Source organism: Silurus meridionalis, chromosome 2 (assembly GCF_014805685.1).
Source record: "Silurus meridionalis isolate SWU-2019-XX chromosome 2, ASM1480568v1, whole genome shotgun sequence".
In the NCBI taxonomy this organism is placed as follows: Eukaryota; Metazoa; Chordata; class Actinopteri; order Siluriformes; family Siluridae; genus Silurus; species Silurus meridionalis.
In genome coordinates, this window is record NC_060885.1 from 20,200,282 (window position 1) to 20,219,685 (window position 19,404).

The window sequence follows — 19,404 nt, forward strand, 5'->3', positions numbered from 1 at the left end:
ATGTGTTTAATGAATGCTCATTTATATATGGAATGCATTATATAATACCATTTTTATTGTATACAGTCATCTGTGTGTAGTAAGACCAGGTGTGTATATGAAGTTGCTGAAAGGGAAACACATGGCGACAAAAATTACTATGACATTGTTAGCTGTAGTAAAGTAACAGTTAATAGTCATTATCGTTTCTTTAAGGACGTGGCACCACTTGTTTTAGTGTTACTTTAAAGAAATCTTGGTTATTAGTTACAGAATAAATCAGTCATTTTTTTGTCATTTGATATCGATAATGTGATACATTAATGCTAGGATATTGAAATGCATAAATAAAGTAAAGATAAATCTATTTATTGTTTAAATCAGTATTTTAGCCGTACTGAACAACCTGTTCCCTCCAGAAAAAAAAAGCGAATCTCCTCATGCTGCTTCAAGCTCCAGTCCGGCACTGCAGCTGTCCACCCCACGGCTTATCTCTTGCCCTCGTGCGTACTTGTAGAGTAAGAGCCCACATAGGGGATCCTTTGTTTAGGAGGGTCTAGGCATGGCCGATGATTTACAAGCTGCTAAAGTCTCCACGCGATTGGCTGCTTGTGCTGTGTGCGCGTCGGCCAGAAGCATGCGTCAGGCGTCTGCGGCAGTGTGTAGCTGTTTCAATCTGTGCTGATCATGCAAAGCTGGGCAGCTCACTTCTCATCGACCACTACAGCCACTTATTCTTCTAAATCCAAGCGATGCAAGATGGCTACCTTTTAGGATTATGTTGCCCAAAATCGAGGGCTTGCCCCTAAGGAGCGACAAGGTATACCACTGGCTTTTTTTCACGGCTATTGTCTCAAGGAGACAGAGGTGTAATGACTGTGGTCTGCTCATTTGCTTTGTGCATCCGACTGTGTTTTTTTTTTTTATTCCTGCATCAGTACCTGTGATGATTTATGTTTTGATTTTTCTGTTTAGGTGAGCTGCAAAGATCTTTTCAAACCACAGAAAAGGGACAGAGTCTCCAAGGTAACAGACGGCCACTTTTTGTGTCTTTTTTGCTACACCAATGTTTTCTTCATTGTTTTCTTAAAAAAATTTGTACTTAAGTAATTGGCACCTGCTGCTCTTTTCATGGAGCATTGGTTTGTTTAATATACTCATGTACGTATGTTTATACTGCCTGGTTGGCAGAAGCGAGCGTAAGATTTTCATCTGCGCTCTGTTTAGTCTGTTTTCTACTGCAAAGTTGTAAAACAGGAAAGGAGTAGTGTATGAATGAAGCCACCAAAAACAGCTTCAGAGAAACTCACCAGGAAGGAAGCATGTTTTTTTTCTTCAGAAGTCACGTTGCACTAAAGGCTCGATACACTTAAATCGTGCACGCGGTGCAGTTTTGGTAAATTGTTCTTTGATGGGTTTAGATATGGTGGTGTTTTGGGGGGTGTCATCACGACTCTTGTTAGTAATGTGTCAAGTTAGAACCAACTTCTTTTTTTTTTCCAGCTTTAAGAATTAACGACTTGAAATCCAAACCGCCAAGTGTAAATCTGTGACCTATTTGTGTCTTTGATTCTTTAAAATGTGAATCTTTGTTTATGAATGGAACAAGTGGAAAGATTAAAGAGAAGGTGTTATTAAGGTTGGATTAGCTTTTCTTTCTTTTGCAACGGAGCATTATTTCTATTATTGTCTTCTTTCTTTTGTAAATGAGAAATTTCATTAGTGTGTGTAGTTAGTGAGATGCGAAAGATGTGAAGTCTCTGCTCTGTGTTTGGGTTCGACACGCCCACCCTGCTCTAACTTTCCCTGGTAACGCTTCCTTAGGGAGGCTTCTTAGAATTCTGTAGGCAATACGTGCTCTGTTGCTAGGTGTGTGCATGGGGGTGTGTGTGTCGTTTGCCATGTCTACTGTCGGGGTTTGTGTTTGCGCGTGCGTGTGTGTGTGTGCAATAGGGGGGTTTTTTTGCAACAAAAAAAAATGAGTCAAGTGTGACTTTCTGGGGCTTCAGAGCTTCAGACACAACAAACGAGAAACAAAGAAGCCGAGATGTGTGACGTGCAGAGAATGAGCAAATCATCTCCTTTATGTCATTGCCAAGTGCCAGCTGCATAAGCACTATACATGTTTTTACAGTAAACAAGCACACTTGATTTAAAAAAAAAAAAAAAAAAAAAAAAGAGTTGTTTCACTCTCTGCTGTTTGCACATTAGAAGAGACAGCATGAAGTCAGAAACTTTCAGGGTTTAAATCCTTCAGATTTCAGATTCTGGTATTGACATCATGTTAATGCAGATGAACCTAAAGCAGGAATCTTGCTATTTTGATGCTCTTTTCAATTTTATTTGCAGCTGTTTTTATTACAGGTTTTTTTTTTTAGCTTTCCAGTAACAAAACTAAAGTGCACCGGAGTATTTGGATTTAATTTGTTAATTTGATAGATGTCATACACACTGACTTCATTAGGACGAGTGAAAATATATGCTCAGCTCAGCAGATTTCTACGAGCTGCATGACAAATTCACGTGTTCAACCTTCAAAAAGCAAATCTCTACAGGCCACGTAGGTCAGCCAGTACACACATCTGTTTATTGATTGCCCCTTTCCAAATAAAGAGATTCTTGGTGAGCACAGCACATACACAAGTGATCGGAAAGCTGCTGCCTGAATGGGACACAACCTTTTTTTCACTGAAATCTCCATGTATATAAAGTAGGCAAGAAGTTTTACTGTCATAGCATGTTATTATTGGTAATTACAACTAGATTATCTTCGGGAACCACTTTGTCCTGGTCTGAGCCTGTGCCAGAAAAGCCTGAAAGTTGTACATAAGAATAGCCTGGCAACTTCAGAGGTGTGATCTACACTCAAGTAATCTGAGTGAGCAGCCCAGAAATCAACTGATAAATATGTAACCTGACTAATTTCAGATTATTAAATATTGATGATTCTTGCATTGATTATTTAGTCACCAAATCTGAATATGTTCTTATGTCAATAACCCCAAATTTAACAAATAAATTGAACTTTTAAAACTTACATGTCACAAAGTACAATAAATATCATTAGATGAGATTTACATTCCCATTGAGACATTGACATTGAGAAGCTCTTCCAATGCAATACGAATAGACTATGAAGACCTACAACAGAATGTGATGATATACAGTACATAGGCTGCATGTGCAGGTCTTGGACATGTTCCAGTGTTGGATATGAAAAGTATTTTTTGATGTTGGCTGTTTTTTTTTTTCCCTCACATTTCAGGATTACATGCCAGAAAAGTTGATGACTATACTGTTTTTTTGTTTTGTTTTGTTTTTTTATCCAGCCGTGACAGTTGCAGGTGCTGCTTGTTATTGCCTCACACTGCTTTTGGCAAGGCGAGTCAGTTGCATCCCTGCATGTCCTGGAATAAATGATAATAAAAACACAATAAATTCAGTAGTTGCTGGTGTATGATTCATATTTCCAGTAAACAATTAAACCACAGGTTGACTCCAAACACTTAGATTCATTCATCTGTTTAAGTGTTGTGTATCTTTGCTTAGAGTTTTGTGTTTATGCAAATTGAAAATATGTAATATGTAAGAACATATGTTCTGTTCTGTTGTGGAAATACCACTGTGTATACACTATATTAATTGTTGATGCAGATAATAGATAATATAAGAATATGCAAGAAGAATTATTTTTAATTACAAACATCACCACAAATTTGTATATTTCTAGTAAAATTACTTCATCCTGCTATTCAAAATATAATAATAGAGATGGATTGGGCCATTAACGTCAAAAATACAGTGTTGTTTTTTTTTTTGCATATTATAATAATAATTTAATATATAATTTATCATTCCTTTAGTGAACCTGCAAACACTGCACAGAATAGAACAGCTACTATTTTGTATGCACACTAGAACAGCCACTATGTTATATTTTATAACAAAAAATAAATAATGACTTAACTTTCTTAATTAAAACTTCTTTTATTAATCATGTTGCTTTATTTTCATTAGGGTCAACACACTAATCCTTTCTCCAGAACAAGACAAATTAATAAGAAGTTATTGATCAGATATTGGGACAAATGTTTGTTGTTCTCCAGCCAAAGTTTTGAGTATATTCATTAATATGTCCATATCAAACGGTTCAGGGTGTAGTCCTGCTGTGGCACCATCAGGCTGTTGATTTATGATGGTCAGTAGCAATATGTGCCACATCACTCCTATGTCAATACCGGTTTAGTCATCATTCTCTTTTTTCCTACTCAGGTTGAGTCACAGGGCATCTCAGTAAATGGCACAAGTTCAGAGCAGATGGAGGAGGAGGTGCCAGAGGACGGGGCATGTGATGTATCTCAAGAACACTCTGCTCCACCTGACTCGCCCACTTCTCTCCAGAACAGTCCTGCACCAACACCAGCTGAGAGCAAGCTTCAGCCTGCTGTCAGCCACCATGCACTTCCTACTCACCATGACTCTCACAATGGTGCTAAACATGTAAAACCAAACACTGAGAAACATACAGATCACACCAAAACACAGTTTAAGCCCCAAAGGACTTTGAACATACTCACCAGCATTCAACCATCTGATGCACCTCCTGAAAAGATGGAAAATGGAAAGATCAAAATAGAAGTGGTGGAGGATGAACACTTTACATCCCACTCAGGTAGTAATGTCTACTTTGAAGATGCTTTGTCTACACTAGCAGCTGTAGTGTGTTCCTCCATGAATGATAGGAAGGCTTTGGAGGAGAAGCTATTTGGTCAACAAACCTCAGATGTCTGTTCTTTTAAAAATGAAAGAGAAGAATCATATCAGCGTGATATACACCAAGAACAGACTTTTAACAATCCAGAAAAAAATTGTAACCCACAGCTTAAAGACTCGGATGCACGGTCCTTTTCCAATATCCAGTCTTTTGTTTTTAAAAGGAACATAAGCATTGATCAGGCCATAGCTATTGAGGCCTTAACCCAGTTGGCAGCTACTCCAGAATCAGTATTCCAGAGTCAAAACCTTCAGAATGAAAGCTCATTGTATACAAACATTGCATCAAGCAAGCCTGCACCACTTCAAGAAGCTAAATCAATACCAGAGGTTGTTTCCAATAAGGTCCCAGTAATTAGTTCATCATTGTATCAGACACCTGTTATTTGCAGTCCATACAACAGGCAAGAAACTTCCACCCACCGCAGCATGCCCCACAAACTCTCAATACATGACCTCTTAAAGGCTAGCTCAGAATGTGAAAAAATCTTGCACACCCAAGATAATGGAAAATTTAATCAAGCACTTTGTAAAACAGAGAGGATCGATGGCACTTTCAAAAAGATCAAACATGTTGATAGAACGCATAACTCAAGAAGGAAAGACGAAGAAGAGGTAGCTGCCCAGTTGGTGCAACTTGCATTCATGATAGAATCACAACACAAGCCAGTATCTTCTGAAAACAGTCCACCCAAGGGAACGCCAGTTCAGACCATAAAATACAACCATCACGCCATTGGGCAACATTTAAAAAGGCAAAACAAAACAAAGTCAACCTCCTCAAGTCCAAGGATATCAAAAAAGAAAGCCACTGCGAATGAGGGAGGCAATCATAGGATACCACTAGCCAAGAGATCACCCAACGGCAAAGCACTTCTAAAGATGAAGGGTAAAATGGAGGCGTTGCAGCAAAAAACAAAATTACACTCCAAACGAAATCCGTTTCTGCCCCAGACGCAAATAGACTTGAAAAAGTACCTAGGACATGCTAATAATGAATATAGGCGACTTTTCAGCAACTCCCACAAGAAAGAGCACTTAGACCTTCAGGCTCTGATGAGCTCTGGAAACCAGAACACTCAGCATTTTAAAGCAGACCATGCAGCTCTGGGTCACTGCCATGGCAACCAGTGTCAACTGAATGGACATTGTCATAGTCTTACAAATGGTCACCTAGGTGCTACGCAAGGCCAGAGGCATGAATGTGAAGAACGTTTTAATTCTCAGGTATCGAAAACCCACAGTGTGCTCAATCATGGTGCTAAACCTCAAGCCCCCTGTGTCATGCCTAATGTCCAAAGGCCAGACTCATCAACGAGTCCAGGGAGGCCACAAGTAAACAGATTCAACTATGAGCCACGTCAGGCTTTCGTTGATCAGAACGGGTATTGCAAAGTAGAGACATCCGGCTCTCTGACCGTGTTGTCTGTGTCTGCTAAACATATGGAAAATGGTGATGGAGAATGTCCTGGAAAAAGCACTCCCACCAAGCACATGCTCAACAGCTTTTTGGAATCTCCTTTAAAGTTTCTGGACACACCAGCCAAGAATCTGATCAACACTCCTTCAAAAAAAACATTGGACCTCCCCTCCTGTGAATGTATGGGTAAGCTGTAAAACATCACTGACCAATTTTTAGATCACAGACACCATTAGTAGGAGGAATTTCTCAGAAACGTTGTATTTTTCTGTAGCACAAATCATTGAGAAGGAGGAGGGCCCATACTACACACACCTTGGATCTGGGCCAACTGTAGCTGCAGTACGAGAGATGATGGAGAACAGGTGACAAACTTTAATCTTGTGTTTTTCACCGAATACATTTTTTTCATCCTTACTTCTAAGTATGAAGTATGAAAGGTACATTTAAATCCCTAGAAATACAAGATATCTGAATTCTGTTTTAATGCAGTATCATATGGTATAACTACAAACCCATTATTTATTTTTTTAATAGTCTGTTTTGAAGAATGGGAGGATATACCTCCCTCACTGGGACCTACAGATTTCAATATCCTTACACAGTGCAAAAGGAGATTAATTTGACTAAAATCACACAATTACATACATACACTAGCTGTCTATAGTCTATAATTGGCTTCAGTCATGAATTTCTTCAAATAGTTGTTGGATGCTTGCTTTTTTTTATTTCTGCAGTAATCTGAATCTTTGTTAAACTTTGTGCACATAAGAAAACCAGTGTATACAAGCAGAAAAGTTAAACCTGGTTCTCATGCACTAGTGAAGTGCAACAGGAAGCCACATTTTTGTGCTGAAGGGGCCCAGCAGAGGGACTTTTACCACACTATATGTTCACAGATGACCTGCTGCAGGCTCATGTCTGTGATGCATTTAGGTGCAATGTGTAATGGAACCCTTCCTTAGTATCTAAAACCACATTTATTTTTCTAGGTATGGGGAGAAAGGCAAAGCAGTTCGCATGGAAGTGGTGGTATATACAGGAAGAGAAGGCCGGAGCTCACAGGGTTGTCCAATAGCCAAGTGGGTAAGTGGCCTGCTAAAACACATTTTATTAATTTAATATTTTTTTCGAGGTGTATATATATATATATATATATATATATATATATATATATATATATATACACATACGTGTGTGTGTGTGTGTGTGTGTGTGTGTGTGTGTGTGTATATATACACTGTGTGTACAATTTTTAGGCAAGTAATTATTTTGACCATATCATCATTTTATTCATAATTTCCAAGTCCAAGCTGTATAAACTTAAATGCTTATTGGATTTAATGCATATCAGGTGATGCGTATTTGTGTAACGAGGGAGGGTGTGGCCTAAGGAGATTAACACCCTATATCAAGGTGTGCATAATTATTAGGCAGATTCTTCTCCTCAGGAAAAATGGGCTTAAAAAGAAATTTAACTGACTCTGAAAAGTACAAAATTGTAAAAAGTTTTTCACAGGGATGCAGCACTCTTGAAATATCTAAGATATTGGGGCGTGATCACAGAACCATCAAATAGTCAACAGGGTCGCAAGAAACGTGTCGAGAAGAAAAGACGCAACTTAACCGCCAAAGTTTTGAGAAGAATCAAACACGAAGCTCCCAGAAACCCATTATCCTCCAGTGCTGCCATATTCCACAACTGCAACTTACCTGGAGTGTCAAGAAGTACGAGGTGTTCAGTTCTCAGAGACAAGGCCAAGGTAAGAAAGGCTGAAACCCGACTACCTCTGAACAAGACACATAAGTTGAAACGTCAAGAATGGGCCAAGAAATATCTGAAGACAGATTTTTCAAAGGTTTTGTGGACTGATGAGATGAGAATGACTCTTGACGGACCAGATGAATGGGCTCGTGGTTGGATCAGTAACGGACACATAGCTCCACTTAGACTCAGACACCAGCAAGGTGGAGGTGGGGTACTGGTATAGGCAGGTATTATTAAAGATGAGCTAGTTAAACCTTTTCAGGTTGAAAATGGACTCAAAATCAACTCTCAGACCGACTGCCAATTTTTAGAAGACACTTTCTTCAAGCAGTGGTACAGGAAAAAGTCTGCATCTTTCAAAAAGACTGCATCATTAAAGATTTTTATGCAAGACAACGCTCCATTACATGCATCAAAGTACTCTACTGCGTGGCTGGCCAGTAAAGGCCTTAAAGATGAAAAACTAATGACATGGCCCCCTTCTTCACCTGACTTAAACCCTTCTGGGCCGGAAGGAAATTTACAGTGAAGGTAAACAGTACACCTCTCTGAACAGTGTCTGGGAGGCTGTGGTTGCTGCTGCACAAAAAGTTGATTCTGACCAGATCAAGAAACTGACTGACTCCGTGAATGGAAGGCTTGTGACTGTTATCAAAAATAAGGGTGGCTATATTGGTCACTGAGGTTTTCTTTTTGAAATTTTAGAAATGTTCATTTGTGAATTTTGAGTTTGTTTAATATTCTCACTTTAACAAGTGAAAATAAATATATACATATATATATCAGGCAAAATAAATAATTAGCGGCTATAGTTCAGCATATTTTTTTTGTTTTAATCATACTTATGGTTACTAATATTATATAGATACAGTATATGTGTATGGTTAACACAAAAAAGAAAACGCTGAACTATAGCTGCTAATTATTTTTTGTGCCTGATAGACTCACAGTGACAGTGACAGCACTGAGAATGGTCACTTACTTGGGTGTGTGGGTGCTGTACTTTCTGTTCTGCTATATTCATACAGTCAGTAAACATGGCAGACAGGTTGCAGTTTGGCCTGAGTATGAACTGTTGCTTTTTCTTTTCAGTTTTTGACAGTGCCTCTGCTGGTTAGGTGTTGTAGGAGAAAAAAAAAATTATTAACTGTGTGCTTCATTTATAACTTTATAACAAACTATATTTGTACCTATGAGTTGAGTTTCTGTTTCTAGCGAAACAAGTTTTTCTTTTCTTGTAAATGTGAACATCCAAAACATCTGGACACAAGGTCTCAGTTGAGTTCAAGGAACAAAGAACCACAGTTGTGAACATGATAAAAGGTTGATAAACTTGGTCTTTTGCACACACTTTGTGTGTAACTGAGATGCCTTTGCTGAGTACAGAATAAAACTGGCTCTTATTCATTAATCCTCTCTGTTTATTCATTTTATTAGACTTTAATTTCCAAGGACAATATTTTCAGATGATGGACCTGTTTTTAACTGAGCAGTGACACTGAGTGACAGTGACATCCCAGCAAAGTTGTTGCACCTACTGCTCCAGAACCTCACACACACACACACACACACACACACACACACCAGCATTATCATTGCAATGTCAGTGTAAATAGTGTAAATAATGTTTTGATATATAGTTCTTTGTAAAAGTTTAGATTTGGGAGAAGCTTGTAGCCTTTTCATAGATTTACTAAATCCAAACACATTCAGATCAGATAACAGCAATCAGGGAAAGGTTTGCATGCAAAACGAAGGATATACTTGGACATTGTAAAAATTAATCTGAATGAAGTGACTTGGAACTTGCTTAAGGTATCAGCAATAACCCTTAGTCTACAAATGCAGGAAATAGACCTTACTGTATTACATAATCTATTAAAACATTAGACATGTTTGGGGAACATGAAGGGTGCCCTCTATTAGTATGGAGGTGTCACGGCATGAGCTGGTTGAGTGGAAACAGTGTACAAGGGTGTCACTAATGGCAAATTGCACCAACCCTGACCATGTCTTTTAGATTATCCGTCGGGGCAGCGAAGAGGAGAAGCTCCTGTGCCTGGTGCGTCAGCGTGCAGGTCACTGCTGCCAGAATGCTGTGTTGGTCATCCTCATCCTAGCCTGGGAGGGCATCCCACGCAGCATGGCTGACGGACTGTATGAGGAACTCACCAACACCCTCTACAAATACGGATCGCCCACCAGCCGCCGCTGTGCCCTCAATGAGGAGTGAGTCAGAGAATAAATAATATTCATACACACACACACACACACACACACACACACACACACACACATTCACAAGGGTGTTATTTAAATAACACATATGATTGAGAGCTATCATATGTTAAGTAGAAGGTATTACTCTAGGACTAATATTTCTCTTTTCGCTTTGTTTACCCTCCTTCTTAGTCGTACCTGTGCTTGTCAGGGTCTGGACCCAGAGACTTGTGGAGCCTCATTTTCTTTTGGCTGTTCATGGAGCATGTACTTCAATGGTTGCAAGTTTGCACGTAGCAAAGTGCCCCGAAAGTTCCGGCTGCAGGGTGACTACCCTGCCGAGGTAAGCGCAGCAAGCCTTCAGTAAGTGGATATTATAGTTTTAGAAGTTTTTTTATTCTTGATTATATTGAACATATATAGATGAAATAAAAAATCACTATCGGAAAATAAAATGCCCAAACCTAATGAAATTGTTATCGGTTTGAGGGGGTGAGATAAACCTTACAATAAACCAAACAAAATAGAAATTCCGCCATGTGAATGCGTTAAACCGATTATTTTTACATCTACATTCCTCTACCAATCCACACAAACGTGTGAATAACCGCCGACCCATGCGAAAGTTTAGTTTCCATTCCAGGTCACAACATTTCAGCAATACATCCCATTCAGACCAGTCCTGACTATGAACCTTCATCTTTTCCTCATACCTTCCAGCGGTAGTATGCCTACAAATTCACGCTGTTGCTTTACAGAAAAAATAGCGCATAAGAAATAATGGAACTCCAAAGCGCTGGCACATAAAAAACACCATATAGGATTCGATAACATCTCATGTAAACAGTCCACCGAATCTTTCAATCAGAATGACACAAAAGTGTACATGTAAACGTGGCTAAGGTGACTGATAATTTTTTTATTATAAATAAAATTTACCTTTGGATTTCATGGTATGGAAGCAATTATTGTAGAGAAAATATGACAGCACTGGTACAATAAACCATCAGGTTCGTCAGCATTTTGATGTTCATAAAGGCATTAAATAGTCGGCTTTTCAGTAGGGATGGTAAGATTCACAGATTCGCATTGGTGCATGGGCATAAAAGTTAAAGATGTGATACATCCATTTAAAAAAGTGTTTATCGGATACAAGTTGGCATTTGTATATTGATGCATCATTTTTAACATATTTGTGAAAAAAAATTTTTATATATAATTATTAGTAGATGCGCTATACTTTTACTATTTAGAAAGTGACCAATAATTTGTGGCAAGTTTTTTATATGTAGATTTATTTCTCCTCGCTAAACTCTTCTCAAGCGCGTTTTTTTCAGCACCACTGCTGCTACATGAATATGACAACACAGGACACCGAGGCGTGTCCTAAGAGTCCCTTAGAATATACTTTAATATGGCAGAAGTAGAGCTGCATCTTCCTGGAGACAGAACAGAAAAAGAACTGGTTTTATTTAATATTTGTTCTGTTTTTGCACTGCAGAGGCCTGTTTGTGAAATTATATTGCATTGAATCAAATCGGATCGGATCAGATCGCACTGCATCGTAATAGGGGTGAATCGTATCGCTTCACATCAGTAGCTGCTTCATATGTATTTATGTATCGTATTGTTGGCTATACATCAAGACGCAAATCTCATCAGCCTCAGTTATATCGATGCACATTCCTACGTTCTAGTGTATGCAGTTTTAAATAATGCGAGTTATATAGATGTTAACTTCATTAAAATACGTGCAAGAAAGATATCTAAATCTTTTCACCCTTTAACCATAAGTGCATGTTGCTTCTGTGGTTTGCATGCATTAAAATGGATATGCTGGAATATTCAGTACTATGAGTGATTTATAGTTTTATTATTGTGGGCAGTGCAGTTGTACCACATATACAGCGATGACAATTTCTGTGTATCCACTTTTACTTATCTGCATATTTTTAAAGGAATAGCAGGTATAGTGCAATATAAAATATTATTATTAAATTAAATAAAAGGACAGTAACACTATACTGCATGCATATAAATGATTGTCTTTTTCGGTTCCTATTGCTAGTGTAATCTCTCTTTTATTATAACAGACCCGAGTACTAAACATGTTACTGCCGTCAAGATTCCTTTTTATGATACATATACGATGTGCGAAAAGGGTTTATTGTTAGAACACAAAATGTAAATATAATTTTTTTTATCAACAGGAGGTGAATCTTGAACGCAATCTGCATAATTTGGCATCAGACGTGGCTCCTGTGTATAGGAAACTTGCACCTGAGGCTTATGAAAACCAGGTAGGATCATAAAGACAGCCAAAAGAGTGAAATCAATAGAATTATATAAGCCTCTGAGCAAATGGGGAACAATGAGATGCTAAGATTTCTCCAGATTCTCCAGATATTGTCAGTATTTCAAATTTCTGTCGATTTACTGTGAATGCTTGTAAGAAAGGATTTCCATTCAGTTGTATTTCCACGCTTCACCACTAGAGGCAGACATACAGTTTAACACTCATGATAAGTTACCTATGACGTCACCGTGCACCGTTCTCCATCAAGAGTATGAAAGGCCAAAGCACTGAGAAGCAGTCAGCACTCTACATCACGCAACCTACCGAACAGCAGCTAGCAGTCGACAGCAAGAATCACACACGATCAATTCTAAACTCAGTAAAGTTTGAGTGTTCTAAATCCTGTACCGTGTTTTTACTGACATGCTGGGGCGAGTACAATCTCCTGATCATCACACACCAGATAATGAAACTTCCTTACAATTGGTGCTTCTAGCTAGATAATAAACCTTCCTAACATTGCTGATATCTTCATTGTGACTTAGAAAAGTTGAGTTTACTTATGTCCTTTCAGGTGGAGCAGGAGGAGCTGGGGCAAGACTGTCGGCTGGGCACGAGAGAGGGTCGTCCGTTCTCTGGTGTGACCGCGTGTGTGGACTTTTGCGCTCATGCTCACAGGGACACACAAAACATGACCAACGGGAGTACTGTGGTAAGCATTGTGTGTTATTTATATAAAGTTACATTTAGTTCAGATTAGGGATGCACCGAATATTCGGCCACCGAAAAAACACGGCCGAAACAGTTTGTTGTGATGACACAAACAGAAACCGCGGCCTGCACGTGCTTGTCTGAAGCAACATGTCTGCGTTGTGGACGTATTTCAGTATATCTGAGAAAGACCCACAAATAGCGATTTGCGAAACATGTAATGCCGAAATTTCAAGAGGGGGTGCGTCTGCAAAGACTTCGTCGGGTTTAATTTATCATCTGCAATCCAAACATCCCGATCGCTATGCTGAATATGAGAATAACGCGGCACAGAAAAGCAAAACCCCTCCGAGCACGCGCACTCTATCTGTGGCGGACGTTTTTAAAAAGGCAAGGAAGTTTCCCAGTGATAGTGTCAAGGCGCACTGACAGCGAGAGACTGTTCAGTGCAGCAGCCCATGTTTTTCAATGAGAAGAGGAACAGACTTCACTGTGATAAAGCAGTGAAGCTACTCTTCATCAAGAAAAACCTGCCACTTTACCTCAAGAAGTAGAATGGGCTTGTCTAGTTTTTAAATAATTATTATCCACTTTGCACATCTGCAATTTTTGGTGCATTTGTTGTTAAAGTTATACAGTTAACATATGGACTATGGCAGTCTTTGTTTTGATACATTAATATGTTTTAGGCCTACAGTGAAAATATTGTTACCTTTAAACAGTTGCACTTGTTCTGAATGCACTTTGTTTTTATGAAAGAACATATTTAATTTCACAACCTTTCAGCATTATTATTTAATGTACACATGAGTGCATTTAAGTTAAACATTTAGGTTTGAATTTAAATTAATTTTATCCTGTGCATTATTGCAATGTGCTATGAATAAATATTTTCATAATTTGTAATTGATTTATTCTTTGACACTTTAATATTAATTTATGCAATTGAAATGCCTTGATTTTAGTAAGTTTAGTACACAGTCATAGCCATAAATGCAATGGTAATAATAATTGCCATAATTTCTTTCGGTGTTTCGGTTTTCGGCTTTGCTTTCCTCTTTTTTGGTTTTCGAGAATTTTCATTTCGGTGCATCCCTAGTTCAGATGTACACCCATGTGGTGAGGGTTAAATACATAAATTTTACACACTGAAATTTTAATTCAACACCTCATGTGGAACTACTGCCTATTGAAGTAATTGTTATAGGAGTTTGCTAAAGAACAGAGTCATGTCTCAGGTATGCACAATTGTGAGTGTAAAATGATTTTCTTGTCTAAAATCACCTTGATTAAGGAGTATTATTAAATACAGTGTACGTTTCTGAGAGTGATGTAGCTACAAAATGTCATGCTGGATGCCAGTGGACTGTAATATTAAGTATATGTTTTTTCAGAAGTGCAGAAATCTCTTCATTGGATACTCATGTCAATAAAAAAGTATGCTCTGTCGCTTCTTTTTGCAGGTATGCACATTAACTAAAGAGGATAATCGGGCAGTGAGAAACATTCCAGAGGATGAGCAACTTCATGTCCTGCCTCTCTATAAGATCTCGGAGACTGATGAGTTCGGGCAGGTGGACGGCCAGAGAGCTAAGATTGAGAGTGGAGCCCTGCAGGTGCTCTCCGCCTTCCCGAGAGAGGTGCGTATGCTGGCTGAGCCCGTCAAGTCTGCGCGCAAGAGAAGACTGGAGGCCAAGAGAGAGCGAGAAAAACAGAGCAGCCAGGAAAAGAAGCAGATCACCCCAACAAAAATGAAGAACGATCCTCTCAGAGGTATTGTCAGCAGTGCCATTCTTTTACTCAAATATAAAAAAGGCAAGACAGTCAGAGCTAATATTTGTTTGCCTTTATTATAATTATAAAATTTTTCTACATTTCTCTTTTGTAGGCTATAAAAGCACTTTGCAATGTTTTAAAATGGAGCCGCAGAATTACTGTCCCCCTATGCGAGTGACTCCAGACATGGACACACGCTTTTTAAGTGATTCATCCAGCCCTTTCAGCAGTATGAACTGTACTCCACAAGTGGGCTCAAGTGAACACACTGCAGCACTTTCTCCTTACTCTCACTGCAACCCGCCTGCCCCTCCACAGTTTGCAGAACAGAAGCCTTTCGAAAGCCACCAGGAAACGCGCGACTCCTTGGAAACCGAGTCCCAAGGTTTTAGTGGCTACCATTTTGCAGTAAAGACAGAATCCAAGGAGGTGCACTGCCTCCAGGGTGGAGCTTCTCCGAGACCACTCTCCCCAGCCCAAGCCAAGGGTCTCCACAGCCGACTGAACCAAGCACAACCAAGCCTGGATAACAACTACCACCAAGGACTTCCCATAACTTTCCGACCCCTGACCCCGGAAGAGGTTAAAGCTGAGGAGCTATGGTCAGACAGCGAACACAACTTTCTGGATGGGGATATCGGTGGGGTTGCAGTGGCCCCTTCTCATGGCTCCATCCTCATTGAGTGCGCCCGACGCGAGCTTCACGCCACCACCCCTATCCTACGGCCTAACCGGAGCCACCCCACCCGCATCGCTCTCGTCTTCTATCAGCACAAGAGTCTCAATGCACCAGGCCATGGCCTGCTCCAGTGGGAGGCCAAAATGGCTGAAAAGGCCAGGGAGAAAGAAGAGGAGGCTGAAAGGCTGGGATATGAGGCTGTAAACATGGGAAGGTCAAAAGTAATTAAGAGAGATTCAGAAAGTGAAGAGGAAGATGGGTTGCAAGATGAGAGACAGGAGCTAAAGGTCCCTACTCGGCAATCACTAACAGCTACTCGAAACAACATCATCACATCATCCCCATACGCTCTTACTCACGTCACTGGGCCTTATAACCGCTGGACATGACCGTGGCAATGCCACTTTTAGCTAATGCCTTACCTCAGTCAGATCTCTCTGTTTTAATACATGCTTTTTTTGTGTTACGATCTACATCTCAGCTTTTCAATGCTGACTACATTTGTCGGTTTTTAACTGTGAGTTTGGTGTCTACATTTTTGAACAGATGGTGCTCACCACAGATGTTTTAAAAACTGGTTTTATACAAAGAGATGGAATTAGTGCATAGAAGATGTGACTATTTATTCTGAATGTTTTTTTTTTGTTTGTTTTTGTTTGGGGTTTTTTTTTTGGGCAACAGTTTGTATTTAATTTTTGGTCCAAGCCTGTTTACTGCAATATTACTGTGTCAACCTGAAAAATTATGTGTATAGTAAACACTCAGAATTGACATTGTAAAATGTGACCTATTCTTTTTGCCTCAGCTTGGGTGCTCTTGTCAAAAATGTTCAATGGTTGCTGTTTTATGGTGCCATTGTGGCAGTAACTTTGAATAACCACACAATGACATACATTACTATTTAAAAGTATTGTGACACAGTTGGTTGATGGATAGATTTAAAGATGTAGCATTGGTTTTATCATGTGATGAAGGTACATAGATGCTGAATTATTCCCATTACTCATTGCATTGTTAGAAAAAAAAAAAAGCACTTTGAAGCAACTTGACTTTTGAAATGTTCCGTATGCACAGTTGTTTTGTTTTGTTTTGTTTTTAATGTGACCTCCTTCATTTAATATCTGTATATACGCTTTACAAGTTGGTTTGGAAACCCATTCAGGATTTTTTGAGACCATGCTTATGAAAGCAATAATCATGGAAGGTTAAATGCTGCATTTTGATAATGTGTAGAATTTAAAACATTTTATTACTGGAATTTGCATAAAATACAATATTACTAGGTTACCCAATTGTTTAGTTTTTTTTTTTTTTTTTTTTCGGCTCCCACAGAGTTTGCAACAAGACTTGAAAACAGCATTTTATATAATCTGACGTAATAATTTGTCACATTTGTGTGCTAAAATGCATCAGTACTTTTACTGTATGTTTCTCCATGGTGCTTTTTCGAAGACCTGCTAAACATCAAAGTGATAGTAGATCTCTTTTTTTTTTTTATTATTATTATTATTATTGATTTACAATGTTTTTATTTGAAATAAATCATGCCATGATTTACAACTAGAATTTTTTGTAAATGTCTGGATATTAGGGGTTTTGTTTTTCAAACCGACATTTCTGTCTGTTTGTTAGCCTGCTATTCCATTGCCTGAAATGGAGTAGGTTACTATACTCTATGTTCATAATGTTCACTGTAGAAATGCTTTCTAATTTTTATATTAGATATTTGTTATTGCGATTTAGGAAGCCTATGTTTTTTCCAGTCTTTTTCCTTAAGGTGCTTAAAGTTTACTGTGTAAATGTGGTATATTATGATGTACTTCCAAAACTTTTATATTGAAAGCATTTGTGTCTAGAAAAAAAAAAAAAAGACATTTCTTCATGCCAGCTGTGTAAAATCATCTTTTATAATCTTTTTCCTTACAGCGAAGGCAGAGAACCTTCTTAGAAAAACCCAATAGGACCTTTTAAAGACACAAGTGGCATGGATATATTCATTTTAGTGTATGTTTTCAATTAAAGCTACTTTTGTTGAACAAGGAAATTGTTGCATTTGTGAAAAACACCGATCTACAGCGTAGAGTAATACTCATTTTTAACTTCTAACAACACTAGAAACTGTTTGAACGGATTTTTTATAAATGTAGCTTTAAAAAATTACTTTCATCATGATAAAATGAGCAAACAGTCAAAAATAATATGGTAAAGTCATCATTAACTTTACAAAATATGTTTATGATTAAATCATTTCTGGCAGGTTGAATGTGCAGCTTAACATTCATTTGAATGCGCATACACTAAAGTCACTGTAGTCTGTTGAGTTTATAATGTGTAACAGGTAAATGTTATTGCATCATTAAAATATATTCTGTTCTCAATATTATTTAATGCCACTTTCAACAGAAGACCTTTTCATAAAGCAGCTTTTTGGAAATAGGGAAATACATCTGGATCTCTAATGAGTAAGTCAGACTTGAAACTAATGACAGACAACATGAGGAAGCAGACCTGAGAGGAACCTCTTCATGGGTGACACTGAATAGTGGGATATTTGTTTTTAAGTTTACAGCAAACAATAAAATAATAGAGAAACAGTATTAGATCTGTTTAAAGAATAGAGAACCATATTTTGAATAGAATGAGCATAGGAGGCTCCAGTGGTGCTTGGGTGAGATTATAGAATCTATGTTCCAATTAGCAAACAAGCCTACATTAGACCTGTTAAAAAGAAAAAAGCAATAATTTTATTAATTTGGCATCATTATACAGAAGGCCCCATTGCAATTCAGATCAAAATGGGATGTAAAACCATCTTGTGATACCCCATGGGTGAGTAATTTTTCCACTTAACAAAACTTAACTATAACCACAATTAACTCATCTCATTAGTTAATCAGTTGTAGCTAATGCATGATTTTTTTTACAGTAAGGTCTTATCTACAAGCTCCACTTTCTAGCACAATTTTCTAAAATACTAAGCAGAAGGAGTACGTCACTAAAGTTCTTCGACAGAGGTACATTTTTCAAGAGTCAAGTCAAGAAGCTTTTTATTGTCATTTCAACCAAATATAGCTGACGCAGTACACGGTGAAATAAAACAACGTTCCTCCAGAACCACGGTGCTATATAAAACAACATAAAACAACAATCACAGAAACAGAAAAACACAGGGCTAAGGACTAGTAAGTGTCCTCACCACATAAAGTGCATGTGTGCAACCTGGTGCAAACAGTGCAAAGACAACACACAGAACACAAGTAGATGTGTTGTAACATGACAGTGAACAGTAGCAAAAATGTAAACAAAATGTTGTGCAAAAGAGCAAGTAGCAGCAATCCAGGAAAGATGTGCAAAAATGGCATGTAAACAGTTTATGGTAATAATGTAATATGAGTGGTACTGGTCATAGGTGTGCAAAGTGAGTACGAGTGTGTGTTGAGTTTGGGTTGTACAGATCAGTCACACATTTGTGTGTGTGTGTGTGTGTGTGTGTGTGTGTGTGTGTGTGTGTGTGTGTGTGTGTGTGTGTGTGTTCAGTTCTTTTTTGAGAAGCCTGATGGCTTGATGTTTCCAGTTAGCTAAGGCTAAAACAAAGAAATACACTGATCAGGCATAACATTTTGACTACCTGCTTAATATTGTGTTGGTCCCCCATTTGCTGCCAAAACAGTCCTAACCCTTTGCAGCATTAACAGCATTAACTTCTTCAGCAATTTGAGCTACATGAGCTCATCTGTTGGATTTGACCACGTGAACCAGCCTTCGCTCTCTACGTGCATCAA

The 19,404-nt window shown here is 38.5% G+C and overlaps 1 protein-coding gene across 1 annotated transcript in view; it reads left to right on the plus strand.

The window, feature by feature from the left end:
- Positions 1 to 17,666, plus strand: part of tet1 (tet methylcytosine dioxygenase 1) — a 31,607-nt gene extending 13,941 nt beyond the window's left edge. The window contains exons 3-12 of the mRNA XM_046835584.1: positions 955 to 1,005; positions 4,252 to 6,358; positions 6,447 to 6,537; positions 7,165 to 7,258; positions 9,961 to 10,169; positions 10,353 to 10,503; positions 12,371 to 12,460; positions 13,031 to 13,168; positions 14,631 to 14,940; positions 15,056 to 17,666. Coding sequence (XP_046691540.1) covers positions 955 to 1,005; positions 4,252 to 6,358; positions 6,447 to 6,537; positions 7,165 to 7,258; positions 9,961 to 10,169; positions 10,353 to 10,503; positions 12,371 to 12,460; positions 13,031 to 13,168; positions 14,631 to 14,940; positions 15,056 to 16,011 — 4,197 coding nt within the window. The 3' untranslated portion in view covers positions 16,012 to 17,666. The remainder of the gene's footprint in view (positions 1 to 954; positions 1,006 to 4,251; positions 6,359 to 6,446; positions 6,538 to 7,164; positions 7,259 to 9,960; positions 10,170 to 10,352; positions 10,504 to 12,370; positions 12,461 to 13,030; positions 13,169 to 14,630; positions 14,941 to 15,055) is intronic.
- The last annotated feature ends 1,738 nt before the right edge of the window (positions 17,667 to 19,404 follow it).